This window comes from Neodiprion virginianus, chromosome 1 (genome assembly GCF_021901495.1).
Source record: "Neodiprion virginianus isolate iyNeoVirg1 chromosome 1, iyNeoVirg1.1, whole genome shotgun sequence".
Classification (NCBI taxonomy): Eukaryota; Metazoa; Arthropoda; class Insecta; order Hymenoptera; family Diprionidae; genus Neodiprion; species Neodiprion virginianus.
The window spans coordinates 8,081,672-8,094,776 of NC_060877.1; the positions used below are offsets into that span (position 1 = coordinate 8,081,672).

A 13,105-nucleotide genomic window follows, 5' to 3' on the forward strand; every position below is an offset into this window, starting at 1 on the left:
AATACATATAACATATATAACGTACGAGAGAAAAATTAAATGATAATTGGAATTTCGTCGCTGATGGACAGATTGAAAAAAAATAAACCGAAACTTGACGATAAATTTGGGCGTGAGTAAAAAATCTATAGATACAGGTGTATATGTGTTGCAAGTTGCAAGGATATATATATAATGAGGATGTAAATTTATTTTCACGTATATACAATTAATTTATAACGTATAGAGTCATTCACCGCGGTGTCTTGGATCAAGAAGAAGAAGAAGAAGAAAATAAAAAATTTAATTCACTCACACACTATCAATTCACGCAGGTTGAAGCGTGCGTCGGTACCTTTGCCTCTTCATTTATTTTCTTTTTTTAAATTTTACTTCGAGATATCAAGGCGCACGTACAACGATGCGTATTAGCATAAAACCTGCGTTAACGTCGCCCAATATGACCTCGAAAAAACTAACGGTTTTCAATCTGGGATTGGGTATATTACACAGATTATGGCCTGGTATGGCTGTGCGGTGGCGGATGCTCGTTTAAACACCTGCCACGCCCAGGGCAAGATGAATTTTGCTCCCTTTTCTTTATTCCAGCCATCTTTCTTTACGTTTGACACAGTTATTTTTATTGCACCCGTTCAATAAGATAAATAATCAGAACACGGGGATAATATAGATTGGATGCTTGACAGTCGTAACGAGTGTTTTTATAATTCATGTGACTTCTTGTTTACTTATTTCTAGGCGAATTTTTATAAAAGAAAAAAAAAAAAAAAGAAAAAGGTATGATATAATCGTGTGAAAAACAGTGAAATTCAATTGCGTATTGTGACATTTCGGTAATACGAATTAATTATTTTCAAATATATTTCATTTCACGTGAACATCGTATAATTTTGAGGAAGTATTTTTTAGCAGAAAAAATTTCAGACTAAAAAACAAATTCATGGTAAAAATGAACGATCGACTATGGCAGGGTTACTCTAATATTTGTTTCTTCTACCTGTAAAATAGTTTGTTAAAATTTTGTCACGTACAGGTAAATGTAAATAAAATTGTTTCGTGAAGAAGCCAAAAAAAAAAAAAATAAATAAATAAAAAATTATTAGACGATATCGATCTTTCAACCTTGCAAGGTTTTACAACGACCAAGGATAAGTAATGACAAATTTCACAATTTGAATGTAAATACTTGGGCTTAGGTCATAGCTACGGATTTAAGTTGTTCAAAGTTTATTTTTATATACATATATATTTTTTTTCTTTCTATACCGTACGTGTATGCGTGTGTGCGCGTGAGTGTTTTTGTGTACTTTGGTTATAACGCTGTTTATTCGAGGTTTCGGCAAAAGTTTCTATTAATATACCACAAAGTTTATTTTCAGCAAATTTCAAGGGAATTTAATAAACCGGCATGAATTATTAATGCGTGACGGCTACTTGAAAATTGAATACATAGTATAATGTAATACACATGTGGATATTTTATTTCTTTTATTTTCGCACGAGGATAAAGAAAAAAATTATGAATGAAACATTCGCGCGGATCGTCTTTGGAATATTGATTACGCACGTGGCGGATTCGACTTGTTCGCGGTTACTTGTTTGGCTTTTCGTAAGAACAGCGTGGATTTTTGTATCCGTACAGAGGATTTAGCCTTCAACCTATTGACTGTCGCTATTGAAATGATATTTCAAGCATTCCATTCTCGCGTGAATTGACCCCAGAATCGATAATTTATACTTTTCAAATTGCTTTTTAATTGCACACCTGTTTAAGCGGTGTTTTTAATTAATTAGTAACCGAAGGTACGGTAGTTACATATAAATTAATTGAATAAATCGACTCCTTAATTAGTCAATTATCCTTGAATCAATTCGATACGATGTGATAACTAGGAAAGAATTTTCTCTAAATTTATTATACGACATCCATCAAGTTCAATATATCGTGAATGTGAAATGTGATACGAACATTAAGAGAAGCGTGAAACTTTTGTACATAGCAATCAATAGATTCACTTGTTCATTTCAAAATCTTTAACGACGTTAGACGTGAAATATCAATTATAATTGTATTGCAATATCGAATTGTCGAAGTAAAGAATGGGAAGAGAAAAATTAATGTTAATAAAAATAACAAGCCTGACAGATTGAAGGGCCCATACCTATGCGCTTCTACTGTAGGCGCTTACACTTGTGTATTCATGTGTGTACATTCGTACGCATACGTATACGGACATGCGGTAGGTAGGTGAGGCAAAGCAACTGTCATCCCACGTACCTTTTACACCGTTAACAAGTCTTTACCGAAGTGATCGAGTGTTTGAATATTTCTGCCTTATTTTTTGTTATTTGATTTTTGGCTCGTTGCCACTTTATTTTACTTATCGTTAACCGAGCTTCCGGCGCTGCGGCAATTATTGCTCAATCTCGAAACTGCTCAATGAAATTACGGTAAACTTTTAAGGAGAGCGTGCGTATGGACAATTATTACTTATAGGAGCGTGATTTTTATTTTTTTTTTGTCTTTCTTTTCCCAACAAGACGTGTATTTTCTAACCTATACTTTTCCCATTATCGTGCATAATAATTTGAAATTTATTGTCATACGAATTTTGAGGCGATAATGAACTTTGAATTGTAAGTAAAAACGAAAGAAAATCAAACGAATGAACGAATAAACTGACAAACGATTGTGTGTTTTAAATCTCGAAGGGGCGCAAGCTTTGATGTCAAGGTGGAAATTCTACAGGAAATCGAGGTGTGAAATGCTATGCGGCAATACAATTGAATTCTAGTGTTCAAATTGTCGGAGACGTGAAAAAGGATCGAATTTTAAATTAACGCGTATCTGTACAATTTGTACCTAAATGTCATATATTTGAAAATTAGCTCGTATCAGCGATAATTTCTATGAGGATAGGTATATACTTAAAATCGTGCGTAATAGAATACAATAACTGCGAGGTATAAATTCCTCGAGAAAACGGTAAGTTTAACTACTTTGGAAAATAAAGGAGATAGAAATATTTTTCGCCAACTTCTTTCAAAAATTTTTCATTCCTTCCGTTAATTCCTTGAACTTTTCGTGAGACTCGCATTTCTTTTTTTTGTTAATTTTTCACCACGTGTTATACAACGCGATCGTTGACGGATAAATAATAATGAAACAAGTAATATACGTATCGCAAAGAATTTTCTCACGACTTTCTTCGATGTACCGATATACATACACGTATACACGGTGGTACAATTCGGAGAGGTATTCGGAGAGACACACGTATATATGTATATATCACGATTCGCGAGTCGAGTGATTGTGCGAACGACGACATGACAGCGAGAGAAAGTGAGCGAAGCACTTTGCAGCACAGGCAGCAGCAGCTCGATTCGCGAAAGACGTTATTACATATACCGATTTTGTTGGAACGGCTGATCCCAAAGTCAACCAGCCGCCGATAATTAACTACGTCTAACACCTGGATCGGGATTTTGTAATTTTTGCGGCAAAGAACTCAGCAACGCTAATTACAAAATCATTACCGCAGCTAGAATTTTTCGTGTATTTCCACCTTGCGATTAAAAATTTTCCTTTCATTTTATAGATATATGATTTGTGATACCGAGAAATTGAGCCAGGAATTTGGTATTTTTACAATCGTAATCTATACTGTAATAATATTATTGAGAGACAAAGTTTCTGTGTTTGGATGTAAGGAGTAATCGCGGGAATTACTGTAGCGATTTTAAAAATTCTTTCACTAATAAATAGCTATAAATTATCCTCTGAGTAATATTGGCTGTTATTCATTTTGATGAACATAAGTTTCTAGGTTGAATTTGCAATATTTGTAAATTAAGTCGGAAGAAAAAGCAATGCTTGACTGATCTAGCGGCGTGCGCTAACCAAATCGTTGGATATACGTGAAATATAACATTAGTGCGATGTGATGGATAAATTAAGGTTTCGGGGTTACAAAGCCATCTTATTGTGCAAGCTTCAAGCGGAGAGACACTTAAGTGATTAAGCGTACGTTCAACTTACAATTAGATTTGTCTTTCCGTGCGAAGCCGGAACTGGTCAGCTAGTTACGTATATATATATGCGCGTATATGAGAGTGTTTTAAAAAAACCGACAATTTTTTTTTTTTCGAAGAACATTGAAAAATCTTCCGAGTGTCCGTCAAAAATGACCTCGGTAAAATACGAGCTCTTAATATTGATATTTAGAGGTGGCGATTCTCAATTTTCTATTTCCCATTTAAATAACATGGGAATAAATTTTTTTTAAATCTAGAATTTTATTGCTCGGAAACGAATCAGTGTGAAGATATAAACAAAACATATTCTTGTAGGAAATTTTACGCTCTACAAAAAAGATCTGAATAAAGATTTGCGTAAGGTAATTCGTTTCGGAGTTATCAGGCCTCAAACATCGAACCGTTTGAAATAATGATGTTGTTAATTTATAAATGCTACAAAACTGACTTTTATCTTTTTTGCACTTACCGATGAAGTTGTATCATTCATTCGGTGATTCATGAATACGTGTATAATACACGTTAGTTTTTTTTATCTCGGATTCCTTACCTGTAACAGAAGAGACGAAGAGTATGAGTAAGATTTAAGGATACTAGTAGTTTTTGTTTCTTTTTTTTATTCTTCACTCGATCGGAAGCAACCGATCAACGGTTGCAGGCCTCTCATCAAATCAGCATAAATAAATTCACCCGTACGAGGAAACAGTGGGGAATAGTTGTAGCAGGGGCGAAGCCCCTAGTTATTTAAAATAAATGTTTGAGGAAGAATTTTTCTCTTATAAGTTACGCGAAAGAAATGAAAATTTGAAATCTAGAACCGAGACTCAAAGTTCGCGTTGACCGGTGCGATTAATCGGTGCAACAGCGGATGTGAGATAAGTCGAGATTCGCGATTTGGGCGTGCATCTTGTGCACATATTCATTGGAATTTCCACACCGTTATTACATACCATCACGCATGTATATAAAGGTGCGGTACTACCTTGACACAAATTTCATTCGATAATCCCTCTAACTTTGCGGCAATGTAGAGGTGCAGTTATATTATAATACCTAATGTTATTTACAAACTGCGAACCGCGATCTTAGAATTTGCAGCAATCCGATACGATGTGTGTTATTATAATATAATATACGGTGTATTACAGCACAAGCTGCGCGTTATTCGAGGTAACGAATTACTCAACTTCTCGACAGCAGCCGCGCAGGGATTTGATATGTGATACCTTATACGTTGGGTTGTATCTGTTAAAAATAATCGACACGTGTATGCTGAAGCATCGGCTTTGTTGTACTAAGCGTGTTGACGAGCGCTGTCTAAGTGCCTGCTTCGTGGCGAAACGCGAGAATTCGCAACTTATATACAATAATAATGACCAATAGCGCTAACGATATTGTTATACACTTTGGTACCGTTAATTATCGTTTGAGAGAGTGTCGTTGCACTGTATCCGAACGTCCGTTTATACTCACCTGCGACGAGATATTTTCACTCATTTTATTCGTTGCAACGATCGCTTACAGACAATTGTATTGTAACGGGTTTAATCGTTACGATAACCGTTTGAACATTGTTCGAACACGGTGGCCAGAAAATTTTTGGGAAATAAAATTCATCGCGCTTTCAAATTTTCCAAGACCTAAAACCTAGTTTTCCCTGACATTTCCCCAGATCCGGTAAGTTACTAAAAAACCTATGGTTCAAATTCAATTCGAATTGAAAAAAAAATATAATGTACAAAAAATAAAAAAATCTGTTTTTACCAAATTTATTTTTTCGACGAGAAAAAATTGTTTCTAATTCCCATGATAGAAAACTGATATTCTTAGTTTTTTTTTCACGACCAAATTTAAAATCCCCAGACAATTCCGGATTTTTCATGGCCCCTATTAAAAACCCTGAGATTTCCAAATTTTACGGGTTTTCAAGGTGTGTGGCCACTCTGTAAAATTAGGCAAGAAAATTCGCTGCAAGTTAATTCTTATTTATCTAGCGTATAAATTACATCTCTCAATACTACATTTACTAGTTACAGATTTTTTTCATTTTGTCTAACCAGAATTGTATTTTTGACGACACTCAGCTGATTGCGCAGCGTGATGTGTGAACTTGATCGGCTGCTACGTGATCCGTCGCGTAATTTTTCCTTGCCATGCAGTCAGTTAAGCAGCCTGCACGGCAATCTGCAACAGTCTACAAAATCATGAAAAATTCTCGGTCGTAACAATTGGTGTTGGTTGTTTTTTTTTTCTTTTTCTTTTTTCTTTTTTCTTTTTTCTCACAGTCAAGTGCAGCGGTATAAATTTGGATTAGCATATAATGCGTGATTGACGGAATTAATTTACCTACAAATTTGCAGTATAATTTTCTTAAATATAATAAATTTTTTTTTTAACTTTTCTCTCTTCTCCCTTCACGTATCGCATGCTACTTTTTTGTTCGATAAATTTCGCATATTGAAAATTGCATCCGAGAAATTGAAAAAAATTGTTTTTATTTAAACAAAGTATACAGGCGAAATGGATATTTTTGATGGCCATTTTACATTGTTTTTCTTGAACGGAGAAAAACATCCGTAACTTCTTTACGGTTAATCCAACATAATAAAATTGAAATCTGTTTAAAAAAATTGATTGTTGTACGACTTCCAAAAGTTGTTCATTATAATTTTCAGACCGTAAATTCAAAGGAATTATTATAGTCTTGACTGTAGATAAATTGTATGGGTTTGTAGGTTTTTTGCTTTTTTATTTTTTGTCTTCTATCTAATCCGACTTCTTAGAATTATTAGGAAATTTAAACGCAAACCTCCGAATGTAGGAAAGTGTTAGATAAAAGATGGAAGGTTGTTGCCTGTTAGACGTATCTTACATTGTATATCAATTAATGCGACAACGACGCTAAGCCTATAATATTATACAATACACGCAAAATGACTAAATTATTATAGGCACGATAACTTCACACGCATTTTCACGTAACGTGCGTATAGTTATAGGAAATATTTTCACATTAAAAATATTCCTGGGAATTAATCATCGATACTGTATTATAAATATACTGCAATTTCTCTCTCTATCTCTCTCTCTCTCTCTCTCTGTCTCTCTCTCTTGAAACCGCCTCGAGGCTAGATCTTAAGAATCACTTTCACAGCGATGATGACTAAAGATACCGACCTTAAAGACACGGTACGGTAAGTGCATGACGTTGTTTGAAAATTAGTTGCTATTTTGGGAAATTTAATGACTACGACAGGTGCAGCAAGTCGTTAATGAGTGATTGTAGAATTGAGGATGCTTGCGAGAATGATAAGATCGAGTTTTTTTTTTTTCCTGCACATTATCGGTACGATCACAAATGAATTTCCCAACCATACAGAGCATACACATATTTGGGGTAGTCGGGAAATTTTCGAACGGTCGCGAACCCTCGCACGTTTTGATTTGGGAATGGACTTTTTTAGTCATAGATCCATACTGTAGGATAGCTTGGATGCTTGTCAAATTTTTTCAACTCATGGTCTGGAAGTTGAGATTTTTGGAAAATCTCCTATGAAAGAACTAATAGTGCAAAGAGGAATGTCTTTTTTATGGATTTGGAATTTTCTCAAAATTCATACAAAAGAGACATCTTAATTCATCGATTAAATACCTAATGTCCCCGAAGGTAAATGATGAAATATTGTAAACCTTCCTTTGATTTTGGATTATGATACGAGAGGGAACAATAACTTTTGTCAGTGACTAGAGTACGTCACAAATCGGACAGTTTTTGTGACGATTACTGTATCGTGTGACATTTGGCTCGGGCGTTGGAACCATCCCAAAAAACAGGTCACGTGCATACCCAATGATTTTTCAAAACTCGTAACTTCCGAATCATAAGTTGAAAAAAATTTGAAAAATATTCAGAGCTATTCTATAGTCTGGGGCTATGATGGGAAAAATCCATTCCCAAATCAAAGCGGGTGAGGGGTCACTATATATATATATGTGTGTGTGTGTGTAAATAATATAAGATACATGCGTATTGCTTGATTTGAAGAAAGAAAGAAAAAAAAAAAAAAAACCAAAGAGCACGCTTTAAATTTTGGACGATATCGATAGGACTTTCGCACGAAATTGAAGTATATGTAAGCTCTAAAATATTTATTAACTAACGGAGTCGGACGACTATTGGAGACGCGTCTGTGTGCGTGTGTGTTTTTATAAATATATAATTATGTGTATGAAATATGGAAAAATAAAAGTTGTTGAGCAATAGGTCGGAGAATATGCTGAGGTGGAGTTTTGGAAGATGACGCGGTAACGGTTTGGCCGAATGTCGAAACCGTTAGAAATCGATAGAAATGAATTTTCCCTTGCGGTATAATACCGAATGTGAAACTTGGTTGCATTACACGTTGTAATCGCAGCTATGCATCGACATTGCATATCGTTTCACAAACTGGATTTTCCAATCGAAAATCAGAGACCGTACGTAAAAGAAGAATTTCAGCAATTTGTATTTTCACAATACTCGCATACCAAAATATAAAATCATATATACATACATATGTATGTATAAAAGTCCCCTCCAGCATTCCGCACTTTCAAAAATATAATTTCAGTATGCACGCCACGATGAGAGACGATGAAAGAGATCCGGTCGATACGTGACGGTTTATAAATTGGTTCGACCGTTTTTCTCTATCTCTCTCTCTCTCTCTCTCTCTCTCTATTTCTCTCTCTCTCTTTGTTTTAGAGATTTTATTATTACTTCACGTGTCCAGAGAAATAGAAACGAAGAAAAGAAGAAGGGGAAAAAAAAATGTAAAAAAATTGTATGCAATAATTCTTATCACGCTCGGGTATCTCGATTGGCCAAGCTAACAAGCCCTTTTATACATCGGAAAAGAAACTGTATAGAAAATTGTTGGGAAACGAGTGAGAAGCTAGAAGAATAATTATTAACACGTGTCTTTCTGACGACGCTCGTATGCTAATTATTATATATATTCGAGAAGATTTCCTTTCGCTTTATTCATCCATGGACAAAATTTGGTAAGTAATTATACGCGCGTGAGTTATTATTTCTATTACAATGTTTTATTATACCGTTACAATAGTAGTAAAGAGCAGGCAGACATATGTCTGGAGATTTTTCACAAGCAATGTCGAATAATTTGCTATGTAACAAATAAGTATGTACGTTGGTATATATATTTACCTGTACCATATTGGGAGATGAAATCGAAGACTGTGAGGGGATATATCGAAAACAGGTGCGGTTCCGGTTTACGAATGCGGAATGCCACATAATATAACGTTGTTGAGGTGGAGTGTTAAAAAAAAAAAAAAAAAAAAAGTGCGGACAAGCTCAACTTATTATAGGTATACAGAAAAGTGAAAAGTTTATAACGCATGTGTGCGGTTTAAATGCACATGCGGACTGAAATGGCAACGATCATCGTCGAAGAAACGAACGCTCTCTTCGATAGGCCTACATAGGTTATATATATTATACATAAACCGATGAATAAAGTAATTTGTAAACGTCACACGTCAAGAAAATCCTCCATAGAATTGGTGCTTCGTACGATGATAAATTATTTTAGAAATGAAAATAGGTTTGTTCGACTTGAATTATCGAAAGCTAGAAACGAACCGACAGTTAGCTGAATAAAGTTTCTAGATCATTTCACTGAATCCCGCTGAATTTCGACTGTTTTTACAGACGAGTGTAAAAAAAATGTCCACGTCGTGAAGTGGATAAAATTTGTTGTTCTTTTTTTTTTTAATAAATTAATAAATAAAAATTAATACACCGTTGTACGAGTTTTGATTATTTATATTAGGTACTTTTTTGTTAAAAGAATCATCTTGTCTTTCGTAGAACGATATAGAAAACTTTGAAAAATGTTTTTACATTTTTCTCTGCCAGTCGGCAATCAGTGTTGAAAAACTAAAATTTACATTGACGTGTTAAACATTTTCGCACATTTTTCCTAGAAAGTATAATAATCATAAACGCTGTACATTAATTATATGCGATGAAATCATATTTTCGGGATGGTACTTTTGCCGGGAAATATTTTTCCCCAAATAAATCGTATAGTCTTTCGCATTAATGCCGCAGGGGATGAATAAAATTAACACAGCCGCGATGACTCCGATCGGTATTTAACCCATTGAGTCATAGTGGTAAATACTTTTACCACCTATGTTATATCAATTTCTTGTATATTTAGAGAAGTTTTCAACATATTTCTTTGCAGTTTTTTTTTTTTTTTGTTATTTTTGATAGTATGCTAATAGGTTTTCAAACACTCGAGAGTAATTACTGCGATATAATGTAAATTTTTATATCGTTGGAAACAAATTGGTTGAAAAAAAATCGTGAAAATTGAAGGAATAATTCATTTCCGGGAAAGTTGCTTCTCTGCACGCATACGTGTTTTACATAAATTGTAAGTTTTTGCGGTCGCTGAATACGAATCTGAAATCGGATTTTCAAGATGCAAGATGGCGGATCAAATACGGCGGACGAAAATTTGAAATTCGATCAAAATCCGAAGAAAGAACTCTGTCCGTGGGTTTTTGGGGTCACTGATTACGAATCTGAAATCAGATTTAAAAAAAATTCGTTACGGCAAATCCAATCAGCGACTCCGAAAACTCCTGTATAGAATTTTTTGACCGTATTCGAACAAATTCAAAATTTTCGTCCGCCATATTGGATCCGCCGTCTTGAATCGTTGAAATTTGATTTCAGATCTTGAATCAGCGATCCCGAAAACCGCTTCGTAGACTTTTTTTTAACCCGTTTCGATTAAATTTGAAATTCGGATCCGCCGTGTTGAATCCACCATCTTAAATTTGAAAATCTGATCCGCAGAGCACCGTGCTGTTGTAAAATTTGACTCAGCGGAATAACGCGTGACTCAAAAGGGTTAACAAGAAGCGACGACGGTCCGTTCGATGCTCGGGAGCACGGCGGCATGACTTTGGTTCGAAAAGACAAACAACCTGTAGAAACTTTCTCCGCGGGAGTGTTTCTGCTCGACCCACATATCGCGGCGTGTCTGTCGGGGGCTTCGAAGGCGGCCGACCAACCGGCGGAACAAACTTACAACCGGCAGGCATATCCGAAGATGCTGCCTGGACAAATCCGAGTCCTGCGGAATCAAGGTCACTCACTCTCTCAAATCTCTCTGAAGGCAGGCGCATGCCTCCGACATTCTTCTCCCCCCACCGTCCGAATTCTGTACCCCTCCGCCACTTTTATTCTTATTCCTTTCGACTTCATCTACAATCTACCGCCGCCTGCTTCATCGTGCTTCGTATCACAGCCGTGGAAAGCGGCCTGGTACTCGGGATTTTGACGCTAAGGATTCGACCTTGACCCTGCAGCCGTTGCTGTTGTGAGTCCTCACCGGAAACGGATGTTGCGACAGCACGAAGGTGAAACTTTTCTTACAGCTGAAGCTACGTTTTCACCGCTCCAAGATTTCCGGTGGAGAAGAAGAAGAGGAAGAAGAAGAAGAAGAAGAAGAAGAGGAAGAAGAAGAAGAGGAAGAAGATGTGTAGGTTTGATTAGGTTCGGCTTACGGTCAAGATCACGGTTTGCATGGATCGATGAAATTGTTTGAGAAATTTTGGATTTTTACGAAGACGGTAACGTCGAGAGAAATTTTTTATCGTCGTTACTGCCTACGGTTCTTGATTATTTTTACTTATTATCATAAACGATGATTACGGTTTCGGGTATAACATGAATGCCATTTTTTGTATCAATTTTAACGGAAATTTTAATACATGTCGCTATATTCTTTTTGACTACGGACGCTGGAGTGGTTGTTTCATTTTTATTTATTTCCTTTTTTTTTTGGAACCTTTGCGAAGAATCGACGTTTGTGCAAAAATAAATTTACGACGGAGACTTAATTTACTGAAATGAAATATCGTTGACTAAGCAAACAGATTTAATGTTGCGATAATTGGAAAATATTGTGTACAATTGACAAGTATATCAGACTAAGAATAAACAGTTAACCGTAAGACGTATTTTTGTAACTAGAAATAGATTACAACCGTTATTTTAACAACAACCATTTTACTAAAATTTTTTAGCAATTGTAAGAAATGGAATTTTTCTCACTGTAGCGATAAATCAGGAAAGTGAAAGAAACTTAGAAAATCAATGTTTAGAAAGTGAGAATAAAAGCTAGACTAACTTGAATTTTATTGAAAGAATTTTTTCTCGACAAATGATGTTTTTTTTTTTTTTTAAAAAAAAAAGGAGAAAAACAAACATGACAAATCGAATACTGGAGTAAAAAAGATCGTTATTAACAATTGGAAAAATGCCATATAACTGTTTTGTTTTTTTCTAATGCCAGTATCGCATTGTTTTTCCAATTTCGACAAGCAAGGACTCACGCAGTCAATTAGGCAGCAGAACAAGCTTCTTGTCTTGAGAATTAGAGACACTGTACTAGTTGATTGAAATCAAACTAATCTATCAACTTGAAAAGTTTACACATTGGTTGATTTTCAAGTAAAATTGTTAAATCGTCAATATTGCTGACGCGACGATCTGTAAGGTGAAAAAAATGTCGAAAACTCTGAACCGTTAATCGCACGATCACGATAAATTTCAATGAAAAATTAATCGCGTTCGATTTTCTGTATAGATAATTTTAATCAACCGATTATCAATTTTTGAAACAAGAAATAGCCGGTTGAAATAAATTTTGCAATTTACATAGAACGAAAAAACGTTTCGACTGCCTGAATTTTAATCTCTTTTTCCTTCCGTTTCGTTCACTACAACTTCACGAAAATTGTTACCGCTCGTTTCGCATTTCAGATCCACTCGATCAATCTGACTTGGTCCAATTTTTCCACATCGATACAATTGGATCCTTACGGTACAATTACACAGCATAATAATAATACGAATAATTTCTAAACGATTGTTTTGCCACAGGTACGATGTAAATTTGATTTTTTTTTTCCAACTCGACGCAATGTATTCTTCTAAGGTGTTTGAATAATATATTCGAGGCCGACCGTATTTGATTTT

General features: G+C 35.2%; 1 protein-coding gene across 2 annotated transcripts in view; it reads right to left on the reverse strand.

Annotated features, from left to right (window-relative positions):
- The window catches only part of LOC124310542 (all trans-polyprenyl-diphosphate synthase PDSS1), a 58,426-nt gene that overhangs the window by 30,094 nt on the left and 15,227 nt on the right, over positions 1-13,105 (reverse strand). The window contains exon 1 of one of the 2 annotated variants that reach the window (XM_046774604.1): positions 4,508-4,588. The exons of the other annotated variant lie outside the window; for it this stretch is intronic. Within the exon in view, the coding sequence (XP_046630560.1) occupies positions 4,508-4,540 (33 nt within the window). The 5' untranslated portion in view covers positions 4,541-4,588. Of the gene's footprint in view, positions 1-4,507; positions 4,589-13,105 lie in introns of those variants that run through there. 2 annotated transcript variants of the gene reach the window in all.